At 43.5% G+C, this 27,741-nt stretch overlaps 1 protein-coding gene and 2 long non-coding RNA genes across 3 annotated transcripts in view; 1 reads left to right on the top strand and 2 right to left on the bottom strand.

Annotated features, from left to right (window-relative positions):
• Positions 1-27,717, bottom strand: part of LOC307228763 (uncharacterized protein) — a 42,568-nt gene extending 14,851 nt beyond the window's left edge. The window contains exons 1-3 of the mRNA XM_079998548.1: positions 26,864-27,717; positions 23,892-24,218; positions 12,416-12,664 (exon numbers count right to left, since the gene is read on the bottom strand). Coding sequence (XP_079854674.1) covers positions 12,416-12,664; positions 23,892-24,218; positions 26,864-27,146 — 859 coding nt within the window. The 5' untranslated portion in view covers positions 27,147-27,717. The remainder of the gene's footprint in view (positions 1-12,415; positions 12,665-23,891; positions 24,219-26,863) is intronic.
• LOC307229861 lies at positions 787-1,340 on the top strand. The gene is made up of 2 exons (XR_013844145.1): positions 787-992; positions 1,125-1,340. It is a non-coding gene; the product is annotated as an uncharacterized lncRNA (long non-coding RNA).
• Positions 3,775-4,328, bottom strand: LOC307228767. The gene is made up of 2 exons (XR_013844092.1): positions 4,123-4,328; positions 3,775-3,990 (listed from the first exon to the last, which is right to left on the bottom strand). It is a non-coding gene; the product is annotated as an uncharacterized lncRNA (long non-coding RNA).
• Positions 27,718-27,741: the final 24 nt, after the last annotated feature.

Here is a 27,741-nt window from a genome sequence, read left to right as displayed (position 1 = left end):
ACCCCAGGCAGTAAACAAGAGAAAATTTGGCATTGTTCTGTAACCTAGAAATCGTACACAATGACCTAAAAATGAACAACAAACAGTTAACCAGAAAAATAAACCTAAAGTGGGCAGTTCACAATAAGAACATTTCATTGACCTTGATCTTTTATATTTCTTAATTTTACATGAACAAGCAAGCAAACAACACATTTCATTCAGCATTACCCCTGACCATTGACCCCTGACTTCCTTTAAAATAATCTACTGTTCCTGCTTTTGCTGTATCTTGTATGGTCACAATAAGCCTTAATTCAAAGTGTTCTCTCTTCTTCCAATCCAATTCAATTCAAATTTGCTTTATTGGCATGGCAATTCTGACATTAAGTAAATTATGAAATGAATCAATAAATTAAAAAAACGGCGACTCATAGGTAGAATATTTGATGTGAAAACCATGGCCCTTACAAAATGGCCGTATGTTGTAATCGTCTTATTGTCTGTGTTGAGATGTGCTTGTGTTCAACCCGCTAGGCAGCTTTACTACTTGAACTTGAATTACCTAACCTCTGGCCTTGTGTATATACAGTTTGTAAAGTGAAGAAAAGCACCGGGCCAGTCAGATCAGATACGCAATTTGTCAAAGCTCCAAAACGTCAACTTTAAGCACTCTTCCCCTATGACCTGAATTCACGCACCCCATTCCAAAGGACTCCACCCTCAACCAAACAGGTTAGGGTGGGGTCAGGATGTGTTATAAAAAAGGGTTTTCGTCCTTCCATGACTGTATCTCCACCTGCTGCATCCGTGCCTCCCTGCCTCCAGTTTCCTTCATCCACACCGTTTGGACAAGCCACCTTCAACTGCCAGCAACCATGGCAGGAATAAAGTCTATTATCCTTAAGAAGATTTTTGATGCCGCCGCCAGTCTGGATGGAGACAGCGCAACCATAAGCAAGGCTGAGCTGAAGACCCTTCTGGGAAAGTGGATGACTCAGAATAATGTACCGGTAGGTTTATTTCATCCCACCATGAAATGTGATTTCGCTGAAAGAGATCAGTGTTGCTGTTTGGTTGAAAATATGCTACTACTACTACTACTACTACTACGAGTAATCATCATATTTATTTCCTCCCTGTAGGAGAAAAAGAGAGACGAAATTCTGGAGAAGGCTCTGATAGGACTGGACACAGACTCCAAAATGACCTTCGCTGAGTTTACCGACTTTGCAGAGTCACTCGCTCCGCAGATGAAGGGACAATGTGTTTGCTGACCACACCCTCATACAAGCTCATCCATGTTAGTCGACTGAGTAAATGGAACATATAAAACAAAATAAAGAATTTCCCTCAACGAACTGCTCTGGCATTTAATGTGAAGTGTTGTGTTAAGTCCAAGTGCCTTGTCTGTTCAAGTGACTTCTCCTTTAGAATATGTAAATATGCAAAGGAAACGGTAGATATATCCCATATATGTGTATGTTTTCGGATCATTTCAACACAGAGAGCCAAACAAACTAATGGAACACCTTTACTCTGGCTACAGCAAGCACCATTCTGTTCAAGATGTGCAATGCAATTGAAGTTGAAGAGGCAAAATTCTATTCAAGAAGAAGAAGAATCTTTAATTATCACACAACACACCACACTAAAACACACACTCACACTCACACACATGCACATGCTTTGGATGGTGGCCAGTGAAATGAGGCCTCTGCATTTAACCATCCTGACTTGTGCTTCCTCCGGGGGGACAGCCAGGAGCAGTGGGCAGCATTCGTCGACGCGCCAGGGTACCTGGTGATGAGTGTCCATCGCTGGTCAAATGATGTGTTGTGCATGTTTTGGGTGGGGGTCCTTACTCACGTTAGGTGGAGGAAACCCCATGTGAGCACGGGGAGAACACGCAAACTCCACACAGAAAGGCTCCTATTTGGGAGATAACCCACCGGAGCACGGTGCCAACAGCGCCAAAGTGCAGTTCCAGACAATTATTAGTACCTGGGAAAGTCATACGTTTGATGTAGCTGAAGGAACGCAAGTTGTTGCATAATGACGCCATTGAGGCTAGCAGGGGGGACCCTAACATTTTAAGATATCCGAAAGCACAACAATGTTGCACAAGTCAGGATGCTTGAATCTTGAATCTTGTTGTGTTTGTGTGGAGTAAAAGCACAACACCTTCCGGTCTGAGAGGACGCTGGCGTTTATGTCGCTGCTTCTTAGTCGGTTCATTTAAGTTTAATTTAAGTCTTTTTGCTGCTTTCCTAAAGTTCCTTCTATGCTTACTTAAGTTCACTACAAATACTCCTCTCGATCTTTGGATGTTTTCATGTTCAGCTGCGCCTATCTGTCTGGATGTTAGTAAATCACTCAGACTCTTATAACGCCCCAGCTACTTACACAGAGCATCCTGTCTGTGCGTCCCTCCAAGGATATGCCTCCCCAGACCATCACTGACCCACCGCCAAGTTGGTCATGCTGGAGGATGTTGCAGGCAGCAGAACGTTCTCCACGGCGTCTCCAGACTCTGTCACGTCTATCACATGTGCTCAGTGTGAACCTGCTTTCATCCGTGAAGAGCACAGGGCACCAATGGCGAATCTGCCAGTCCTTGTGTTCTCTGGCAAATGCCAATCGGGTTGCACGGTGTTGGGCTTTGGGCACAGGCCCCACTTGTGGACGTCGGGCCCTCATACCACCCTAATGGAGTCTGTTTCTGACAGTTTGAGCAGAAACATGCACATAAGTGCCCTGCTAGAGGTCATCTTGTAGGGCTCTGGCAGTGCTCCTCCTGTTCCTCCTTGCACAAAGGAGCAGATAGCGGTCCTGCTGCTGGGTTGTTGTCCTCCAACGGCGGTGGGTCAGTGATGGTCTGGGGAGGCATATCCTTGGAGGGCCGCACAGACGGGATGCTCTGTGTAAGTAGTGGGGGCGTTGTAAGAGTCTGAGTGATTAAATAACATCCAGACAGATAGGCACAGCTGAACATGAAAACATCCAAAGATTGAGAGGAGTATTTGTAGTGAACTTAAGTAAGCATAGAAGGAACTTTAGGAAAGCAGCAAAAAGACTTAAATTAAACTTAAATGAACTGACTAATAACAACTTGCGTTCCTTCAGCTACATCAAATGTATGACTTTCCCAGGTACTAATAATTGTCTGGAACTGCACTTCGGCGCTGTTGGCACCGTGCTCGGTGGGTATCTCCCATATAGGAGCCTTTCTATGTGGAGTTTGCGTGTTCTCCCCTTGCTCACATGAAGTTTCCTCCACCTAATGTGAGTAAGGACCCCCACCCAAAACATGCACAACAAACATCATTTGACCAGCGATGGACACTCGTCCCTAGGTCCCCGGGCGCGTCGACGAATGCTGCCCACTGCTCCTGGCTGTCCCCCCGGAGGAAGCACAAGTCAGGATGGTTAAATGCAGAGGCCTCATTTCACTGGCCACCATCCAAAGCATGTGCATGTGTGTGAGTGTGAGTGTGTGTTTTAGTGTGGTGTGTTGTGTGATAATTAAAGATTCTTCTTCTTCTTGAATAGAATTTTGCCTCTTCAACTTCAATTGCATTGCACATCTTGAACAGAATGGTGCTTGCTGTAGCCAGAGTAAAGGTGTTCCATTAGTTTGTTTGGCTCTCTGTGTTGAAATGATCCGAAAACATACACATATATGGGATATATCTACCGTTTCCTTTGCATATTTACATATTCTAAAGGAGAAGTCACTTGAACAGACAAGGCACTTGGACTTAACACAACACTTCACATTAAATGCCAGAGCAGTTCGTTGAGGGAAATTCTTTATTTTGTTTTATATGTTCCATTTACTCAGTCGACTAACATGGATGAGCTTGTATGAGGGTGTGGTCAGCAAACACATTGTCCCTTCATCTGCGGAGCGAGTGACTCTGCAAAGTCGGTAAACTCAGCGAAGGTCATTTTGGAGTCTGTGTCCAGTCCTATCAGAGCCTTCTCCAGAATTTCGTCTCTCTTTTTCTCCTACAGGGAGGAAATAAATATGATGATTACTCGTAGTAGTAGTAGTAGTAGTAGTAGCATATTTTCAACCAAACAGCAACACTGATCTCTTTCAGCGAAATCACATTTCATGGTGGGATGAAATAAACCTACCGGTACATTATTCTGAGTCATCCACTTTCCCAGAAGGGTCTTCAGCTCAGCCTTGCTTATGGTTGCGCTGTCTCCATCCAGACTGGCGGCGGCATCAAAAATCTTCTTAAGGATAATAGACTTTATTCCTGCCATGGTTGCTGGCAGTTGAAGGTGGCTTGTCCAAACGGTGTGGATGAAGGAAACTGGAGGCAGGGAGGCACGGATGCAGCAGGTGGAGATACAGTCATGGAAGGACGAAAACCCTTTTTTATAACACATCCTGACCCCACCCTAACCTGTTTGGTTGAGGGTGGAGTCCTTTGGAATGGGGTGCGTGAATTCAGGTCATAGGTGAAGAGTGCTTAAAGTTGACGTTTTGGAGCTTTGACAAATTGCGTATCTGATCTGACTGGCCCGGTGCTTTTCTTCACTTTACAAACTGTATATACACAAGGCCAGAGGTTAGGTAATTCAAGTTCAAGTAGTAAAGCTGCCTAGCGGGTTGAACACAAGCACATCTCAACACAGACAATAAGACGATTACAACATACGGCCATTTTGTAAGGGCCATGGTTTTCACATCAAATATTCTACCTATGAGTCGCCGTTTTTTTAATTTATTGATTCATTTCATAATTTACTTAATGTCAGAATTGCCATGCCAATAAAGCAAATTTGAATTGAATTGGATTGGAAGAAGAGAGAACACTTTGAATTAAGGCTTATTGTGACCATACAAGATACAGCAAAAGCAGGAACAGTAGATTATTTTAAAGGAAGTCAGGGGTCAATGGTCAGGGGTAATGCTGAATGAAATGTGTTGTTTGCTTGCTTGTTCATGTAAAATTAAGAAATATAAAAGATCAAGGTCAATGAAATGTTCTTATTGTGAACTGCCCACTTTAGGTTTATTTTTCTGGTTAACTGTTTGTTGTTCATTTTTAGGTCATTGTGTACGATTTCTAGGTTACAGAACAATGCCAAATTTTCTCTTGTTTACTGCCTGGGGTTAGGGTGTAAACCTTTGGGTTATTTTCGTGTTTTTATAATTTATAAGTTCATATTTAATGCTAATCTTTAGGTTTATTTTTTCACTATCAATCTTTGCTGTTCATTGTTTATCTTTAGGTGAATTTCATGGTTTGCTTTATTGTTACGTCTTTATTGTACATACAAAATCTAGCCCTTCTAGTCAGTGTCTCATGAAACCACCATGATGTGGTTATAATCATCTGTCATGGTGTGACAGTGCATTGGGTGCTACTGAAGATGCCACTATGGCAACTGACAGGGGCCAGTTTGGCAGGTACATCAGGTCAAGCAGCGTCAAATAAGCAGGTACAGCACATATCGCTTCATGTTCGCCCTGAACCTGAAGATCAAAGGAAAATAGAGGCACTTTAACACACACACACAGGGGTAGGTGGTGTCCTGGCAGGCTGGGGCCTGGAGTTTAAACCTCTGCACTTTGTAACTGTTTTGAAAGTGCTAAATAGTTTATAATTATAATAATTATCATTATTATTTATCAGCAGTCCTTGCTCCTTGCCCAATGCCTCTCTCTCCTTAACCCCCCCCCCCCCCCCACGAACCTCATGCACACACACACCTGATTATCCCAGAACTTAATAATTTTACAATTACTGACTATAGCACCAACTGCCTATCATAAATAATGATTAATTATATAGAAACAATGATACAGATGCAAAACAATTAATGATGTATAGAAATAATAATATTCTAAATAATAATATGAACTATATTATTCAAATACAAATATAATAAATGTCTCCTACAGTTATTGTGACAGGCATTTGGCATCGCCCGCATGGGAAACAACATCTCCCCTGTCGGCTTTTTCATTTCTTTGCTGGTTTGACTGATGGTAAGGAGCATGTGTCAAAAGGGGGTGTGGTTAGAGAAGGAAGTAAAGATGACCGGATCACAGGATTCCCAGTATTTGCAGAAGATTTCTGAAAAAATATGTGTTATTTGTGCTCAGAGCAACGCAGGGAGAGGTGTTATGACCGCCAGATCTTCCCCTCCTGCTCCAAGTGCTCCCTTCAAACACCTCATGATGGACTTTACCAGCTGTACCCCTGTTGTGGTTAAATAATATTGTTTGGTGATAATTTACATGTTTTCTAGATGGAATGAAATGTTCCTGTGTCAAAAAAATTGACACCTGCCACTAGTAATGATGGGAATGCCAGGATGATTACATGGTGTGAGGAGACACTCCCTGCATGAGGTGATGAGAGGGAGACCAATGTGATTAGGTCTGTCTCCCTCTGTCAAAGCGTCATGGTTAAACAAAGGTCCAGATCTTGGGCCAGTAAAAGAATCAGGATCTCTGCAAGACGTTTTCTACCTCATTCTGATTTCAAAAACATAGAAGAAAAACACTGGTTTCTATATTCTCTGGCCTCAAAAACCTAGAAGAAAAAACAGTGGAACAGACAGAGTCTGATGCAAAAAAGTTTATTTGTATACCAGAGAGCCAAATAGACGTAGAGAAGCTTGCTCATTTACATGTTCTGCCCCTTTCGGTGTCATGAATTACTAAAAATCCCGTTTGAGCCAATCGCAGTTGTAGTCTTGTCATCATGTGTTCTGATGTCACTTTTCAGACAGCCAATCGCAACCTTCATAGCTGAACGTCCTCTCCTTTCTTGGAAGATGGCGTTTCTGTGCTTTTCCATCCAGCTTTCCCTTTATCACGAGACAGCTGACTACATCTCTCGGCTGTGCCGTACAAGGGCATGCAACCTTGAAAAATGCAGCTGCATTTAGTCTTCCCGTCTGTGGAAGGCTTTGGCACCCTCTCCTGGTCCTAAGATGCACTAGACTTTGGCTCACTCTGCTGGTTTTCCTGATGTACTAGCCTTTGGCTCCCTCTGCTGGTTTCACTGATGTACTAGACTTTGACTGCTGGTTAAGTATAACATGTAATGTTCTTTTCATGTGGGGTTACTAATTACCCACAAGAAATGTTATGGATTACATCACATTGTCAAACTGTGTGTCTTCCACCCAAGTGTTGAAGTCCATACAGCAGGTCAAAGCAAACCTACCATCCCACTTGAAGGACCCGGTACGACCTCCTACCACCTGGCCAGGTAGAAATCTGTGACTTCTGGAGAAAGAGATGGAACTCGGCCTGATTCCCGGGCCTGTTCCAAATCCTCCTCACCCACACAGTAGATGTTAAGATAGCAGAACAACCAACATGGTTGCACACATCTCATTGCAAGAAAGTCCCCAACCATCCAGCAGACCAAATAGACGGTGATGTCAGAGAGTCATCGGACGTGTATTGAAGTCACGCTCCCAACCGACGGTAGTCAAGTGCCAGTAACCTCTGACTCCAACAATGAAGCCCAGCCAACAGAAGTTCAGTCATGTCTGTATGATCACCTTCCTCATCACCATTGCCATTGTCCTTCTGATCGCCCACCCCTGGAACAGTCCTACGCCGGGACTGAAATAACAGCTGCTCCTGCACTGCACTTACACCCACACCACACCCAGAACACAATATTTGATTCAAATCATAATTACCCTGTATATATAGGATGTGTTAGTCATCATGCTCACACAACATATCTTTAATTATAATTTTTGCATCTTATTTAAGGTGTTTGACAATATGATGTTCACACACACCAGTACTTTGGGTTGCTTAATTAAAGCCAGGTGCAGAAGTTTTGACACCTCCAGAACACTCCTTTCTCTTTCCAGTTACTGCTGATCTACTTCAGACAGTGCTTCTCTGTTCCTCTGTAAAAGAGACCTTCATGGTAGTGAAAAACAACTCCAGCTGTGCATGCCTGCTCTGATATAGCTATCTTGCACAATAATACTGTAAACTGTGAAAGTGCCAAACTGTGACTTCACAGTATCTTTTAAATGAACACACATCATGTATTATTGAATGAGGGACAAAACACAAAATTAGGGGCATAGTCGCAGGACAACATTTGAATCACAGAACTAGGGGCGTAGTTATAAAACGACATCTAACCGGCCACCATCCAAAGCGTCTGTGTGTGTGTGTGTGTGTGTGACGATTAAAGATTGTTCTTCTCAGCGCAGTTCCGTGTTGCACGTCCACCTTATCACAACAAACATCACGTGCACACCAGCTGTATGAAGCCCTTGGTCTGTGCTGACAGTATCACTTCTCCCATCCTGCCTGAGTCTCTACAGTTTCCTTAATGCTGCTCAACACCTGTTCCTTAAATAATAAAGCACTACTTATCCATGACATATCACTGACAGAGAACTTGATTTTCTATGTCTGACTGAGACATGCGAAATCGGCAGGACTTTGTAATCCTCAACCAAGCCACTCCCCCAGGATATGTGTACCTTCGGAAACCCCGCTCCGTAGGCCATGGCAGCGGGCTGGCTGTCATCCACCGAGCTGACATTCCGGTCAAGGAAATCCCCACACCCAATACCCACTCAATATAACATCTTTTGAGTGTATTTGATTTTCACTCTCTGGGTCTCCTTAACTCCAGATTGTCGTCATATATCGCTCCCCAAGGCCTCCACCACATTCATGTCTGAGCTTACAGAGCTATTGTCCTCTGTGTGCTCCAAGTCTCCATCTACCCTCCTGCTGGGTGACTTCAATATCCACGTGGACTCCTCCAGTTGCAGTTTCGCTGCTGAATTCCTGTCACTGTTGGACCGTTTTAACATCATGCAGCATGTCCAAGGCCCCACCCACGTTAAAGTTCACACTTTGGACCTAGTCTGCTCTACCAGTACCCCCCCCCCCTCCCATCTGCAGTGCCTGGACCTGGCAGTATCGGACCATCACACCGTCTTCTTCAGCGTCCCTGTCCCCCTGCCCATGCAGTACCCTGGTCATACGATCTCCTTCAGGAATATTAAGTCAGTGGGTGCACCAGCTCTATCGGATCTGCTTGCGACCCACATGGCCCTTGACATCTTGCCGGACAGCCTAGTCGCCCACTATAACACTGCACTCTGTGGTGTGGGGAGAATAAAGCACATGTGAATTGCTTGATGTATGTGGGGTACACAGATTCAGAAACGCAGACTGAAAGTGGAGGAAGACCGTTTAAAAGTAGCATTTTAAGACAAATGCACTGGTTGATTGGACCCAGGATCAGTGTGGCTGTTCACCTGTTGCTTGTCAGTAACCACTGAGCAACAGGTAATACCCCCATCCCCACACACACAGGAGAGGAGCCCTTGTCATTACATGTGTCCGTCTGCTACGGGCTTGTTCCACCTAGCCAAATCTCAACAATAAACTGTTGTTTCTTCAACCCCACCGTCCGTGTCTCTGTGTCAGAGGACCCTGAAAACACCACTCAGGTGGGCCGTGGCAGGTGGGAGAGTTCCAGAGGGTGGGAGCTGCCACGCTGAAAGCTCTGTCCCTGAACGTTCATAATCTGGTACGGGGGATGGACAGAAGACCCATGTTTGTGCTGGTAGAGGAGGTCGGACAGGTATTGGGGGGCGAGTGCATGAAGGGATTTGTATGTGAGGAGGAGGAGTTTGTAGGAGATGCGGAACTTGACAGGGAGCCAGTGGAGGTGGATGAGGGTGGGGGTGATGTGCTGCCAGGGCTTGGTGTGGGTGAACCCTGGCAGCTGAGTTCTGCACATACTGGAGCCTGTCCAGGGCTTTGCTGGAAACCCCGGACAAGACTCTGTTACAGTCGTCCAACCGGGAGGTGATGAAGAGTGAGGGACGGAGATGGGAGATGTTTTTGAGGTGATAGAAGGCGACTTGGCGATGGATCTGAGAGGGTGGAGTCCAGGATAACACCCAGGTTGCCGACCTCGGGAGATGTTTTAATGGAACAACCGCCGACGAGGAGGAGTCTCCAACCTTCCGGAGCAGCGACTTTGGGGCCACAACCATGAGCTCTGACATTTTGCTGTTGAGTTGGAGTAGGTTTGTTGTCATCCAGGTTTTTATGACATGGAGGCAGTTGACCAGATGGAGCAGGGGACACAAGACGCTTGGGGCAGGGGCTGCGGACTATTACAAATGACAAGAGCAGCTCCCCCCCAGCCATGAGTGTGGACGCCTCCCTAGCCAACCAACTGAACTCCTTTTATGCGCGGTTTGAGTCTGGCAGCAACACCGCTAGCTCGCCGGCTAATTGGAGTTACACCGCTGGGGATGAGCGCGCACTCTCAGTGTCCGTGCACGAGGTCAGGAGGGCTTTGATGCGGGTGAACACCAGGAAAGCTGGGCCCAGACGGCATATCTGGACGAGTACTGAAGACCTGTGCTAACCAGCTAGCTCCGGTGTTCACTACAATATTCAACATCTCCCTGGCTGAATCAGTGGTCCCGTCCTGCTTCAAGAGGTCCACCGTCGTTCCTGTCCCGAAGATCGCCTCTCCAACCTGCCTGAATGACTACCGTCCGGTGGCCCTCACCTCGGTGGTCATGAAGTGTTTCGAGAGGCTGATTAAGGATTTCATCTGCGCCTCCCTTCCCCGCACCTTGGACCCGTTGCAGTTCGCGTACCGGCAAAACAGATCCACGGATGACGCGGTCTCCCAGGTACTGCACACCACGCTCACGCACCTGGATGGCCAGAAGGGGGCCTATGTGAGAATGCTGTTCATCGATTATAGTTCAGCTTTCAACACCATAGTCCCCACCAGACTGGCTGTCAAGCTGATGGAGCTCGGACTGAATTCTCCGCTGTGCGCCTGGATCCTGGACTTCCTCACAGCCCGCCCCCAGGTGGTCAGGGTGGGGAAGTACATGTCAAGCTCCCTCACCCTGAATACAGGATCCCCCCCAGGGCTGCGTCCTCAGCCCCCTACTGTACTCCCTGTACACACATGACTGTGTGGCCAGGTCCAGCTCCAACACCATCATCAAGTTTGCTGACGACACCGTGGTCGTGGCCCTGATCACCGACTGCGATGAGAAGGCCTACCGCGAGGAGGTGGCTGACCTGTCACTCTGGTGCCAGGACAACAGCCTACACCTGAACGTCAGCAAAACCAAGGAGCTGATTGTGGACTTTACGCGTGGATCACAATCGAGGACGCACGTGCCCTTGTGGATTAATGGGACTTCTGTCGACAGGGTGAGCAGCTTCAGATATCTGGGAGTCCACATCACAGAGGACTTAACATGGACTGTTCACACAGACACTCTGGTGAGAAAGGCGAGGCAGCGTCTCTACCACCTCAGGCAGCTGAGGAAATTCCGGGTCTCGGTGAGGATCCTCAAGTCCTTCTACTCTGGAGCAGTGGAGAGCATCCTGACAGGCAACATCACTGCCTGGTTTGGGAACTGTACTGCCCAGGACAGGCGGGCCCTGCAGAGGGTGGTGCGTTCAGCTGAACGTACCACTGGAACTACCCTCCCCCCCTTGCAGGAGTTATACACCAGGAGGTGTAGTAGCAGAGCCCGTAGGATCATGAAGGATCCTCATCACCCCAACAACGGACTGTTCCAGCTGCTGCGGTCAGGCAAGCGCCTCCGCAGTCACACAGCGAGAACAGAGAGACTGAGACAGAGTTTTTTCCCGCAAGCCATTAGAACTGTCAACGCTGACCTCACCAGGGGTCCTAACTGAGCCATGCACTAGGCTCCACTACCTACTGTACTGTATGTGGCATACTGTACCGCATACTGTGTCACTGTTCAGGGTTGTTCGTGATGCCGTATTGCTGCGCCGTACTGTTGTATACTGTGCTGTATTATCCCAAACACTACCTCACTCTATTCACATTCACATGCCACTTTAATTCACGTGCCACTTTAATGCACATATCTGTATATACATAGGCATATTCCCTATATCTATTCCATTTTATTTCATTTTATTTTTATTGTATTTTATTCTATATATTTTTATTTTATTCTATAAGTATTCAACTTACTGTATTACTTTTTAGGAGTCAGTCGACTTTTAGAAAGAATTTTTTAATTTATATTTTTTCCTAGGACATATTTTGTGCTATCACCGGGTGCGTTGCATTACATTTCACTGCAAATATGTATGAAAGTATGTATATGTATGTGACAAATAAAAATCTTGAATCTTGAATCAGAGACTGTGGGGGGAGCAGAGTGGATGGTGAGGTGCTGAGATAAGGCTGTGTATCATCAGCGTAGCAGTGGAAGTTGATGTTGACAAACTGAGTTCTGTTTGATAGATATGATTGAAACCATGAGAGAGCTGTACCGGTGATGCCAAGGAGGTGGGATAGGAGTTTGAGGAGGATTGTGTGGGAAACTGTGTCAAAAGCAGTGGAGAGGTTCACTAGGATGAGGATACTGATGTTACCGGAGTCTGCAGCAAGGAGAAGGTCATTGGTGATCTTGATTAGGGCGGTCTCTGTGCTGTGGTGTGCTCTGTAGGCTGACTGCAGGGGTTCATAGAGCTCATAGTTGGACAGATGTTGATGGACCTGGACGGCCACTGCCCTTTCCAGGGTAGGAAGGCAGGCTTTCCCCAACGCTGTTGGCAAAGGGTCCAGGGAGCAGGTGGAGTCTTTTGCTTTGGTCACCAACCTCAAGACTAGTGAAACATCCACTAGGGAGAAGGAAGAGAGAGAGCATTGGGGGCAGACGGGGGGGCAGTTGAGAGCACACTGCCCAGTAATCTCTGCCATAATTTGTCATCACTGTAGTATGAGACTAAATCAAGAGGAACTGGCTAACAACTTAAGATAAAGAGGAAATAGCAGGCCTAAAATAAAATGGCTGATAAATTATGCTTTAACATGCAAGAGACCGATTTTGCATCAGACAAAACATCAAACTGAATGACTGCAATCGGAATGTTTTTCTGATCCAACTGAGAGCTGTGGAATGACTGACCAAGTCCTGCTGGAAAGGATATCTGTGTGATTACCATGGGGGCTGCTTCTGTTCATAGCCATTGTTTTATCAATCTGTCTAACCTGATAGTTTACAGATTAATAAATGTTCTCTAAGAAAAACGACATTCTAGTAAAAATATTGGTGAATTTCAATTAAATAATTTTCCAACATTTCAGGGAAAGGTTTGAATAGTTAGTAAATTAAATTATTGAGTAGAAACAGAACTAGCCACAGATTATAGATGAAAGTGATTGCTTCATTAATTTGCCAATATGTTAATAATAGCCCTTCTAGGTTTTAGATGGTCTCAATTTGAATGGTGGCTATATCATTATCATAATACTGTATGGGGTTTTTTTTAAGTAAAGGTGTTAACTTGATTGCAAATGCCAAATAACCTATCGATTTTCTCTAATCAGACTGCAGAAGGATGTGACTTATAGTTGAATATTCCCTGGCCAAAGGGGACTAGCAGTTCAATGCTAGACACATAATTATGTGATTTCTTTTTAGGAGTTGGGCAATGTAAATTGACCGTGAGATAATGGATAGTTGATCAAATGTTATTGATCAACGGCAGTTAGGTTTCTATTGGATTGATGACTGCTGAGATTTCAGGCTTATTGTTTGTAGTTATGAATTGTACCTTTAAGCTTATCAATAAAAATTATATAAAATTAGAAATACAGTATTGAACGCAAAATCTTTAAATGTTTTGGTATGTGAATCACATTTGTTCCTTGCCCTCTCTAGTTGTTTAACTTATTGTTGAAGTTATGTGGAGCCTCTGGTGTGGTGTTTTTCTTCTGCCACATTACGGAAATTTATTTTGACTAATTTTGAGTTTATTAATGGTAGCACATTAATTCGAATCTTGATGGTTTATTGATCTGCTTGTGTGGTGGATACACAGGACTTCCTAAAATACTTAGAACAAGATGGTCACGTAGTTTCTTTTTTTCCTTATAACTTTTATTTTATTTAGTTTTTATTTTTTCTCCTCAGGGTCGTACCCTGGCATGGCCTTTCTTGGCTGTTGTTGTTATTGTTGTTTTCGGATCGTGGAATGAGGCAGCGTTTGCCCAGCCATTAGACGGGCAAACATTTTTGATGCTTTTCAAACAAGCTTTTGCACCGGCTCCATGTTCAGTTTGCTGGATCACAACAATAAACTACGATGATTTAAACTCATGAGTACAACAAAAAGGAGGCATTTCGTTTTGTTTGTCTGTCCATCATCTGTTTTTTGTATAAAACAGTGTTTGTCTATCTTTGTACAACCGGTTGTGGGTTTTTTTTCTATCTTTTGTAAACTGTCTTTTGTTTTATCTGGTTGCATGAATATGTACAGGCAATTGTGATATGGTGCGGTGTAGCTGATTAATTAGACATACAGAACATCCGTTTAATGTTTTGATGTAATAACCACCCCCCCCCCCCCCCCCACACCCATTTTGATCTTCCTATTTGTGTTGTTAACATTAATGTACTTGACCCCATCTCTATAGGAAATGTTGGAGCCAACGCAGCCAACAAAGCCATCATATCTGATATTTCTCTTGTTCAAGATTCAAGATTCAAGATTTTTTATTTGTCACATACATATACATACTTCCATACATATATGCAGTGAAATGTAATGCAACACAATATGTCCTAGGAAAAAATAGAAAATAAAATAAAAAGTAGAAAATTCCTTTCTAATAGACCGACTAACTGACTCCTAAAACGTAATACAGTAAGTGGAATACTTATAGAATAAGATAAAAAATATATAGAATAAAATACAATAAAAAATAAATTGAAATAAAATGGAATAGGTTGAAGGAATATGGCTATGTATATACAGATATGTGCATTTAAAGTGGCATGTGAATTAAAGTGGCATGTGAATGTGAATAGTGTGAGGAAGTGTTTGGGATAATACAGCACAGTATACAACAGTACGGCGCAGCAATACGGCATCACGAACAACCCTGAACAGTGATACAGTATGCGGTACAGTATGCTACATACAGTACAGTAGGTAGTGGAGCCTAGTGCATGGCTCAGTTAGGACCCCTGGTGAGGTCAGCGTTGACAGTTCTAATGGCTTGAGGGAAGAAACTCAGTCTCAGTCTCTGTTCTCGCTGCGTGACTGCGGAGGCGCTTGCCTGACCGCAGCAGCTGAAACAGTCCGTTGTTGGGGTGATGAGGATCCTTCATGATCTTCATGATCTTCATGATCTTGTCTAATGATGGTTGTCTCCTCCACAAATGAGGAAACAGGATTCCTCACTAATCTTGTTTTTCCTCTACTCAAAGGCATCCTGCACTGAATTATTGTAGTGGTAGAGCCACTTGGTACTGCATGTACTGTACTGCATCTATCTGCCGTATCTCTCCCACTAGTTTTTCATTGTTTTACTTGTTTGACATATAGTAAGTACCATTTGTCAAAAAGGAGGGATAGTCAGAGAATTCAGTAAACATAATGATTGTGCTTTGAGCAATGCAGGAAGAGGCGTTTCTACCGCCAGTTTTCTTTTATTCCAAGTACTCTGTCATGGTTAATAATGCATGTCTCCCATCCAAGTGTTAAAATCTATATTCCCAGGTCAAAGCAATGCTACCAGTCCAACTTGAAGGACCACTACACGACCAGGTGACTGGGTGGTCAACGCTAGAACTTTGCCAGATTCCAGTGGTCGTTCCATATCCTTCTTACCACTGCGGCACCAAAGATCGCAGAACTACCACTGTGGGTACACCCATCTCATTGCAAGAAAGTCCCCAACCTTCCAGAGGACCAGAAAAACGACAACAATGGAGAATTATTGAACGTGAACTGAGATCACAATTCTAATGGAGGAAAAGATTGGTCAAGTCTCTGTGATCATCTTCCTCATTACGATCGCCATCATCCTGTTGATTAACCAACCCTGGACACACAGTTCGACAGCAGGACTTAAATAACAGCCGCTCCCACAAACCCACTCTCACTTACACCAGATCCAGTTTATATGAAGAGACTGTTTTTGTAAACAATGTCTATTGTCGTATTGAAAAAAACAGATCACATTCCATCCTCACTCAAACTTGTATGGAAACAAGGGTAACTTGACAGAGCATTGTGTGTTTGTTTTATGGCATAGTAAGATTGTACCTGTGACCTGAGTTTGACTGTTAAACCATTATATGAGCTCCAATGATTGATTTGATTTGATCAGTTGATTGAGGGGGGGATAGTCCTGTAAATGACACCTTACAAATGGTACACAACCTTTCATCAGTGTAAAGCCCTCTGTCAGAAGCAGGAGCAGACTGGTCAGAACACTGCTTTGGAGCAGCGCTGAATCTTTCTTTTTATTCGGCAGAATAAATATCTTTAATACTCAGTTTTGTTTTCCTGTAGCAGGCAGATTAACCTCACTGACCACGCAGGAGAAATTCTCCAACAGGGATCCCAGTGAGGGTGAGCTGGGATAATGGTTCTCACTTTAGCAGCCAAGTGCTGAAGGAACTCTCTGCTTATCCAGGGATCCAGGTCAGGTTTCATTGCTCTTATAACCCACAAAGCGGTGGCGCTGTGGAAACAGCAAATGGAAAGATAAAAAATAAACGAACTAAAACCATGACTGAAACCAAAGTCATTTGAGTTTCATGCCTGCCACTAGTTATGATGGGAATGCCAGGACGATCACATTGTGTGAGCGGACACTCCCTGCATGAGGTTATGACAGGGAGACCAATGTGGTTAGGTCTGTCTCCCTCCGTCAAAGCCAAGGATAAATTACATAACGTAGATCAAGCAATGTTGTCATACTGTGTGTCTCTCACCCAAGTGTTGAAGTCCATACAGCAGCAAACCTACCGTCTCACTTGAAGAACCATGGCACGACTTTCACCAGGTTGCTGGGTGGTAATCTTTGACTTCCAGAGAAAGAGATGGAACTCGGCCCGATTCCCGGGCCCATTCCAAATGCTCCTCACCAGCTCAACCAGTTAAGGTAGCAGAACAACAAACGTGGGTGCACATATCCCACTGCAAGAAAGTCCCACGACCCTCCAGGGGACCAAATAGACAGTGACGATGGACAGTCATCGGACATGTACTGAAGTCACGCTCCCAACCGATGGTAGTCAAGTGCCAGTAACCTCCATCTCCAACGACACCCAGCTTAAAACATATCTTTTGTTATAATCATTTTTGCATTTTCCTTAAGGCGTTTGTTACATCGGGAAGAAAATGGAGCAATGTCACAGAAAAATTAGACAATTGATGCTTTCTTCATATAACCAATGCTCGCATGCTTTTTTCATACAACATAATGCAGACATAACTAGGAGGATCATGCTACCCTTGGAGTTGTCTGTATCTTGTTATTCTGCAGCTCGTGATATTCGTACCACATCCCCTTCTGCTCCAGTGAGTGTGTAGAGATGTGACAATATGATGTTCGCACATACGAGTACTTTGGGTTGCTGAAGTAAAGCCAGGTGCATATGTTTGAGACATCCAGAACACTAATTTCTCTTCACAGTTACTGCTGATCTACTCCAGACAGTGCTTCTTACTGAGACATACAGGGTAGTGAAAAACAACTGCCAGCTGTGCATGCCTGCTCTGATAGTTATCTTGCACCATAACATTGTAAACTGTAAAAGTGCCAAACTGTAACATTATCAATATCTTTTAAATAAACACACATTATGTATTATTGTATGAACTTGAAACTAGGGGCGTAGTCACAGGACAACGGACGAATCACGGAACTAGGGCCGTAGTTACAAGACGACGCCCAACTCTTTGTATGTATAAGAACTCCCTCCGGACAAATGAACGAGGAGAGACTGTATCACTGTTTCAGAGTGTGACTGTATTACTCTCCTATTTTGCCAAATAGATTTTGTTATAGATAACTTAACAAGGGTCTCAATAGCAAAATGGCATGCTTTAGGATGCAATTGGAGTTGGGAATTTATCTCCACATACAGTGCTCCTTGAAAGTTTGTGAACCCCCCCAGACATGGTCACTGTTTTTGTGAAAAACATTAAAACAACCTTATTAAACATACATCCAAATCCCAATTTGTAAAGCACACCTTCCAAACAATGGACACACACACAAAATTAGATATATTTTCATTATTTCATTCAACAAAGGTGGTTTAATTCACAAAAACTGAAAATGTAACATGTGCAAAAGTATGTGAACCCTTTTATTAGTAGCTTGTGGCTCCTCCTTTCTCAGCCACTACTTCAACCAAACGTCTTCTGTAACCACTAACCAGTCTCTCGCATCTGCTTATGGGGATTTTTGCCCACTCCTCCTTGCAGAACTCAGCCAGTTGAGAGAGGTTGGAGGGACATCTGGTTTGTACCAACTTCTTCAGGTCTCGCCACAACATTTCAGTTGGATTAAGGTCAGGACTTTGACTAGGCCAATCCAGAGTACGAATCCTCTTTCTCTGAAACAATTCCTTTGTAGTTTTGCTGGAATGCTTTGGGTCATTGTCTTTTCGTCCCAGCTTCAACTCCCTGACTGATGGCAGGAAATTCTGGTCAAGAATTTGTTGATACGCCTGAGAATACATGGTTCCTTGGATAATATGGAGTCGTCCAGGTCCAGAAGCAGAAAAGCAGCCCCAGACCTTCACATTTCCACCCCCATGCTTCACTGTTGGAGGAGGTTCTTTTCTTCATATGCAGTGTTGGCTTTTCTTCAAACACGGTGGTTTTGATTGTGACCAAATAATTCCATTTTGGACTCGTCTTTCCAGAGAATGGACTTCCAGAAGGCCTCTGGTTTGTCCAAGTGCTCTCTGGCAAAGTTGAAATGGGCAGCTTTGTTCTTTTTTGAGAGCAGAGGCTTCCTTCTAGCAACCCTCCCATGAATGTCATGGCTATTCAATTTTCGTCTGATTGTAGACGCATGCACATTTGTCCCAGATGCTACCAGAGAGGTCTGCAACTCTCTAGAGGTGAGGTGTGGGTTGGCCTTTACCTGATTTATTATTCTTCTGGGGCTTCTGGGTGATAGTTTTGATGGGCGTCCACTTCTAGGCAGAGTTGCTGTCATGTTGAAGGCCTTCCATTTGTAAATGATTTGTCTCACAGTGGATGGATGGAGCTGGAATCTTTTGGAGATGGTCTTATAGCCCTCCCCAGACCGATGGGCTGTCACTACCCTCTTCTTCATGTGCTCGGATGTCTCCTTTGCTCTCGGCATTGTTGATTTGTATGGGACCACAGTGGTTTGGTTGGTTTCCTCTCTCTTTTAATTAGTGCAGGCCAAACACTTTACCAAGGATGTCTCATTTCATTGGTCTGCTTAAATGATTCATTTAGCACCCAAATGTGTTTGACCTGAGTCTGTTACCTGCTTGACTTAACCAATGCAGCTTGGGGTTCACTTACTTTTGCACAAACACTAATTCCATGTTTCATGTAGTTTTTGGGCGACTTAAACAAGTCACACTAAACAAGTACATGCAATTGATAAACATATATCTGACATTTCATACATAAAAACTGGTGATGATAAAATAAGGAAATCATGGTAAAACAACAGAAACATCTAAACTGCTCAAGGGGTTCACATACTTTCAAGCAGCACTGTACGTTTGCTTCAAAAAGTATTTGGATTGTTTTTTCTAAAATACATATAATCTCCCATGGTAGACACATGGCATTGCAGGTAGTTGCACTAATGCATTGATCAAGTAACGGTCTATGTCTAGGCTCCCTGCTCGTGGCTGTTAGACAGTGATTTCCAGTTGTAAGATCAAAGTAAATGTGCTAGTTCCTATAATCCTGATTTTTGTTTTACTGTTGACATTGTTACGGTCATTCTCCTGTGTGGGTACGCTGATGAATCTTAAGAGATCCTGATTGACTGAATCTTTTTCCACACTGTTGACATTTGTACGGCCGTTCTCCTGTGTGAGTACGCTGATGTTTCTTAAGAGATCCTGATTGACTGAATCCTTTCCCACACTGTTGACATTTGTACGGCCGTTCTCCTGTGTGAACATGCTGATGTTTCTTGAGATTCCCTGATTCCCTGAATCCTTTCCCACACTGTTGACATTTGAACGGCCGTTCTCCTGTGTGAATACGCTCATGTCTTTCGAGATTTGCCGATTGTCTAAATCCTTTCCCACACCGTTGACATTTGTATGGCTTGTCTCCTGTGTGAATACGCTCATGTACCTTGAGATTTGCTGATTCCCTAAATCCTTTCCCACACAGCTGACATTCATAAGGCCGTTCTCCTGTGTGAATAAGCTGATGTTTCTTGAGATTCCCTGATCGACTGAATCCTTTCCCACACTGCTTACAGCGGTACAATTCTTTGTATCCTGTGTGGATACGTTCATGAATTTGGAGTTCACTTGATGAAAAGTCTGTCTCATCCAAATGGGATTTCACTCCTGGAAGAAAAAAAAAAAAGAAAGAAAGAAAGAAAGAAAGACAGAAAGAAAGAAAAGGATGGAATAAAAAGAAAAAGTCAGAGATGGTCACAGGGCTCAACACTTAGTTAAAAGTGGTTGCCGAAACTGAAAATATGGTTGCCATTACCACCTTCCAGTTTGAGTAATTAAGATACTATGCAGTTATAAATCAGCTTAATAATGAAAATGTGACTTAATAAAATATTGGAAATCATTATTACAGTAACTGAACAAAATTCTTTGGAGTTTGTTTTTTATCTGATACTTTACAGAATTTGAATCTTCAGAGGGAAAGAAACAAGTCAAGACAGACAACAGTTGTGATAACACTACCTCCTCTGGTCACACTTTGCCTGATCACACTCAGACTAAATTCTAATTTGCATCTTTCCATTTAAAAGTAGCTCTCCTCCAGACGAGGTCTGAGCCACACCCATTATTAATGGTCTGTCTACAAAGATAAGAACTGGTATCTGTATTGTAAGGGCTATATGTTGACAAATTTGAGCAAACTGACAAAAAAAAAGGCTAAAACTAAAGACATTTCCTGTATACTTTTTTATTTTTAGTGGGTTTTGTGAGGACACAATATGTGTTCAGTTATTTTTCCTTATTTTTGTGTCTGGTTTTAAGTAAAATGTTTTTTCACCGCTAGTTTTAGTTTTTAGTTTAGTTTTAGTTACCTGCACAGGGATGCAATCACAAATATGGTGAAAAAAGGTCTGAAATATACTTATGATGGTGGTATCCAACAATTTTCCGAGTTCCAATGAACGCATCACTTCCGACACGCATTACATTTTTCCGAGCCTGTGAACTCCACAGTCAAACAGCGTTATATGCTTTGCCATTGACTCTAAACAGGTGCCTGTGTGGATGTGAGTAAATGGACCAATGCACATGCAGCATTCTGGTTCCGAGTGTAACAGAAATATTTAAATATCGCTAATGCAACAAATGTATTTGTTTTGGGGAGCACATTTTGCTGTCTATATTTAGTGGCCACAAATTGGTTGCCAGTTGACTCAATCTGGTTGCCAGGGGCAATCGGGCGCCGTTACTGTCTAGCCCTGGTATCAATCATTTTGGATGTTAAGTAAAGAACACGTAAAGCACTGTGCCTTGACAAAATGTTAGAAAAGAAAAGAAAAGAAGAAATGTTTGTCGTAGAAAGAAGAGGTAAACCGCTTATTTAACCTAAATATGCATGTCAATAAAGTTGAACTAGTATTATGAATGTCTGTAGTGTTTATACAATTTAGCTTTATGATTCTTAAATTCTGCAATATTGAGGATATGATAACTTGCCGACATCGATCCAGTCAACCAGCGATGTGGAGATGATTAAACAGTAGGGGTGTCACGATTTAGATTCAAGATCGAAATAAGCATTACATTTTTAAGCTTTTGTGAGTAAAATTGTCCAGTATTTGAGTTTATATCTGGGATCGGAGAAATCATGCTGCTGCGGGACTGAGGACACCGAGGAGGCGCAACACTTCTGCTTCCTGCCGGGGAAGCCCCCTCCCCACACGTCACAGGTGGATTGATCACGGCGGCACTGCCCGTGGTTTGTAACCTGAAGTGGAGCCGCTTTTAAATCTACTTTTGGCACAGCACAGTCGAGGTGAGTCAGATCCCACTTGTCATGGGATGAGAGTAAGGAGAGAAAGAAGGTTTTAGACCGTAAGGTTACTCAAGACAGGCAGGCACAACACGCAGGTGCTGAACCCGGGCCGCGCATGCCAGGCACTGACCGCAGGCCCGGAGTCAGGTCCCGTACCAACAGACACACATCCCACCCAAACTGCCCACCGGGTGGGCCGCGTGGGCCCTGCTGGCTCACCACAGCTGACCAGACGCCCCATCCAGCCTCGAGCCCTGAGTGCCCATCCACGTAGCCAAGTGTGCTTAGTGCAGGGCACCTGGATGTCAGCCACCCATCCCCTGCTGATGGCAGCAGGCCACCAGATATATGAGCCCTCCACCAACCCCGACACCCGGGGCACCCGCCACAAAGAAGCTGCGCAGTGGGAGCAAAGGCCAACAGGCCCGTGGCTGGTCGCTGTGCATTGAGTGCCAGCCATGAGCGTAGAGCAGCCTACCATGGGCCTCCACCATGCCGGGCATCTCCGCACCCCCATCAGGCCCCTGACCAGCCCCCGGCCGTTGCACATGTGAACCACAGAACAGAGGGTGACAGACGGCCCCCCCACCCAAAGCCCGGCTCCACAGCGACGAGAGCCCCGCGCACCGAGAGTGCCAGAGGACAGGTACCCAGATAGGTCCAGCCCACATTTTTCTATATATCCAGGTTGTGGCTCTGGGTGCTCATTAACACTCAACAAGGGGCTGGGTGTGGGAGTTGCTCCACGGCCCTCTGGCTTCTCTGGGGGCCCAGGGGTGCCCACAGGGCAGGGTGCTCGGGGCTTTCCTGCAGCCGTAGGGTGTCTACGAGGCTGCGGAGTTCGGGGGGCTTCGGGGCTCTTTCCGCTGCTTGAAGGCCCCACATAATACCAACCTTCTACACTAGAACCAATGGGGATAAGTCATGTACACACACACACACACACACACACACACACACACACACACACACACACACACACACACACACACACACACACACACACACACACAAGCAATTTATTACATTTCACTGCATATATGTATGGAAGTATGTATATGTATGTGACAAATAAAAATCTTGAATCTTGAAGCACTCTCCTGGTTGCATTCCTCTCCTCCTCTTCTCCCTCATTTACTGTCATAACTATGAGAGGAAGAAGCCACGTGACCAGTTGTAGTTCCAGTTTTACTCTCTCACACACACACACACACACACACACACACACACACACACACACACACACACACACACACACACACACACACACACACACACACACACACACACACACACACACACCTGAGGAAAAGTAGAAAGATGATGTGTCGTTGGGACACAAACATCCATAGTTTGGTGTTCCTTTGGATATTTAAGTTCCGATCCAAAGCAGACGCTAAATATTCATTGTGTGAAATATGTCGACAAGATCATATTTTTTGTGTGTTTTCGTGTTCCACATGCCAAAGAGAAGCCCAAAGTCTAAGACAATAAAGAAGCAGTGGGCAGAATGTCCACCCTGCGTTCCATGTCAACTTGGATATTTGAAATTGGTGTCGGTAGGAAGTGATGCTGCGTTTCATGGGAACTGGGAAAACTGTAATTCATAAGCAACATGACTAACCTGGACCCGTATGTGCTGCCTTGAAGCTATATTTGATAATTGTTATTATTCAGATAAAAGTTACTTATTAAGAAACAAGTGTTTTCTTTACAAATCAACACTCGATAGTCTAACAATGGCATCGCCGTCAGTGCCAAAAAAAATGTTTAAATGGAAAATGGAATGGTGACCTTAAAATCGAAAGTCCAATGAAAGGTGGATTTGGAGAAATGCGACACCCCTACGAAACAGGAAACAATAAAACGTTACCTGACTGACGTTCTCGGGTCTCCATCCAATCTTCATCACTATCTTCAGTTTGAGAAGAGTCTGAAGAGAGGAGCTTCTCATCACAAGTTGGTTGTGAAACAGAAGCTGGATCTAAGCTCCCAGCTGCTTCTGATATTCCACAGTCCTGAGCACGTTCTCCATCACTTTCACTCTTCACACAGACAGGAAGGAATGGGAACTTGGTCCAGAGGTCCTCCTCTTCCTCTTTAATGTGTGGAGGCTCTGGCTCCACCTTGACCAGACTGGGGCTCCTCTCCTGCTGCTCCTCTTTACAGACAGACAGCTGCTGGAGCTCTGGAGGCAACACTGAAATACAGACACAGTCAGTGCAGAAAACTAGGATAGTGTGTCCAAGCTGAGGTGAGAGGGCTCTTTAATGGTCACGTCAACTTGTATTGTGTAATGTTGTCAAATGTTGTTAGTGACAGACAGACAGATAGATGTATGTAATAAAGTAGAGTGTCTCTTCATACAGACAGACAGACAGATAGATGTATGTAATAAAGTACAGTGTCTCTTCATACAGACAGACAGACAGATAGATGTATGTAATAAAGTACAGTGTCTCTTCATACAAACAGACAGACAGACAGATGTATGTAATAAAGTAGAGTGTCTCTTCATACAGACAGACAGACAGATAGATGTATGTAATAAAGTAGAGTGTCTCTTCATACAGACAGACGGACAGACAGACAGATAGATAGATAGATGTGTGTAATAAAGTAGTGTCTCTTCATACAGACAGACAGACAGATAGATGTATGTAATAAAGTAGTGTCTCTTCATACAGACAGACAGACAGAAAGATGAATGTAATAAAGTAGAGTGTCTCTTCATACAGACAGACAGACAGATAGACAGACAGATAGATGTATGTAATAAAGTAGTGTCTCTTCATACAGACAGACAGACAGACAGACAGACAGACAGATAGATGTATGTAATAAAGTAGTGTCTCTTCATACAGACAGACAGACAGATAGATGTATGTAATAAAGTAGTGTCTCTTCATACAGACAGACTGACAGACAGATAGATAGATGTATGTAATAAAGTAGTGTCTCTTCATACAGACAGACAGACAGACAGACAGATAGATGTATGTCATAAAGTAGTGTCTCTTCATACAGACAGACAGACAGACAGACAGACAGATAGATGTATGTCATAAAGTAGTGTCTCTTCATACAGACAGACAGACAGATAGATGTATGTCATAAAGTAGTGTCTCTTCATACAGACAGACAGACAGATAGATGTATGTAATAAAGTAGTGTCTCTTCATACAGACAGACAGACAGATAGATGTATGTAATAAAGTAGTGTCTCTTCATACAGACAGACAGATAGATGTATGTAATAACGTAGTGTCTCTTCATACAGACAGACAGACAGATAGATGTATGTCATGAAGTAGTGTCTCTTCATACAGACAGACAGACAGACAGATAGATGTATGTAATAAAGTAGTGTCTCTTCATACAGACAGACAGACAGATAGATGTATGTCATAAAGTAGTGTCTCTTCATACAGACAGACAGACAGATAGATGTATGTCATAAAGTAGTGTCTCTTCATACAGACAGACAGATAGATGTATGTAATAAAGTAGTGTCTCTTCATACAGACAGACAGACAGATAGATGTATGTAATAAAGTAGTGTCTCTTCATACAGACAGACAGACAGACAGACAGACAGATAGATGTATGTCATAAAGTAGTGTCTCTTCATACAGACAGACAGACAGATAGATGTATGTAATAAAGTAGTGTCTCTTCATACAGACAGACAGACAGACAGATAGATGTATGTAATAAAGTAGTGTCTCTTCATACAGACAGACAGACAGATAGATGTATGTCATAAAGTAGTGTCTCTTCATACAGACAGACAGACAGATAGATGTATGTAATAAAGTAGTGTCTCTTCATACAGACAGACAGACAGACAGACAGATAGATGTATGTCATAAAGTAGTGTCTCTTCATACAGACAGACAGACAGACAGACAGACAGATAGATGTATGTCATAAAGTAGTGTCTCTTCATACAGACAGACAGACAGATAGATGTATGTAATAAAGTAGTGTCTCTTCATACAGACAGACAGACAGATAGATGTATGTCATAAAGTAGTGTCTCTTCATACAGACAGACAGACAGATAGATGTATGTCATGAAGTAGTGTCTTTTCATACAGACAGACAGACAGATAGATGTATGTCATAAAGTAGTGTCTCTTCATACAGACAGACAGACAGATAGATGTATGTCATAAAGTAGTGTCTCTTCATACAGACAGACAGACAGATAGATGTATGTCATAAAGTAGTGTCTCTTCATACAGACAGACAGACAGATAGATGTATGTCATAAAGTAGTGTCTCTTCATACAGACAGACAGACAGATAGATGTATGTAATAAAGTAGTGTCTCTTCATACAGACAGACAGACAGACAGACAGATAGATGTATGTCATAAAGTAGTGTCTCTTCATACAGACAGACAGACAGATAGATGTATGTCATAAAGTAGTGTCTCTTCATACAGACAGACAGACAGATAGATGTATGTCATAAAGTAGTGTCTCTTCATACAGACAGACAGACAGATAGATGTATGTAATAAAGTAGTGTCTCTTCATACAGACAGACAGACAGATAGATGTATGTCATAAAGTAGTGTCTCTTCATACAGACAGACAGACAGATAGATGTATGTCATAAAGTAGTGTCTCTTCATACAGACAGACAGACAGATAGATGTATTTAATAAAGTAGTGTCTCTTCATACAGACAGACAGACAGATAGATGTATGTAATAAAGTAGTGTCTCTTCATACAGACAGACAGACAGATAGATGTATGTCATAAAGTAGTGTCTCTTCATACAGACAGACAGACAGATAGATGTATGTCATAAAGTAGTGTCTCTTCATACAGACCTGCTCTGTGTAGCTTGACTTCAGGTGTCAGTATTAAATACAGTAGTTTGTTCAGCCTGCAGAGCTCCTGGTTCGAGCGCCCCAGTCTGTTCTCACAATCCACCACAGATTCTTCTAAATGTCTGACAATGTCTTTGTCTGCTGCTGCTGCCAGTTTCTCGCTCAATAAAACTCTCACTTCTTTACCTACTTTTACCTTTTCACAGACTAATAAAACCTCTTCAACCGCAGCAACCATTCGCTCTTGTACTGAAACAGTGAGAAGCGGGAATAGCTCGGCCATTGCTGTTGTTGTTTCTTCTTCTTCTTCTTCTTCTTTCTTTCTTTCTTTCTTTCTTTCTTTCAATGGCGGTTGATCCACAACTTCAGGGTGTATCACCTCCACCGACTGGTCTGGAGTGTGAACTGCAGTTATAAACCTCAAACTCGAATCAAATGTGTTGTTTTGATAAATTCCACACTGATGCTCCAGCGTCTCTCTCCTGTACCTGTAGACACTTTTAAAAAATGACTGATGCTCAATTCTACTCCTTCTTTATGTAGATCTTTTTCAAACATGTCCCCCTCTCTATGACAGTGTGTACATGTCATTAAAGATGCATTCCAGTTGAAGCAGCGTGGTCTTCTGCTTCCACCTCCACTGTGTCGTCCCAGCTGTTGGATTCCTTTCAACCACGTCACCTCTTACTCTCTGTACTCAGTATTTCCTGACATTTCTTTCTCAAGTATTTTTTAATGTGGAAGCTGCTGCTTCCAGCGCTGCCGTCGCAGGTTCAAATCCCTCGTCTGAGCTGAACTTTCACTTCTTCTCGGGGGTTCAGCCTCCCATGCCGACATGTATTTAGTTCCTTTGTCTGTATCTAGATACTCTCATGCAA

The sequence above is a fragment of the Zeus faber genome (assembly GCF_960531495.2).
Source record: "Zeus faber genome assembly, chromosome: 4".
NCBI classification, from domain to species: domain Eukaryota; kingdom Metazoa; phylum Chordata; class Actinopteri; order Zeiformes; family Zeidae; genus Zeus; species Zeus faber.
This window is presented reverse-complemented; position numbering and strand designations above follow the sequence as displayed.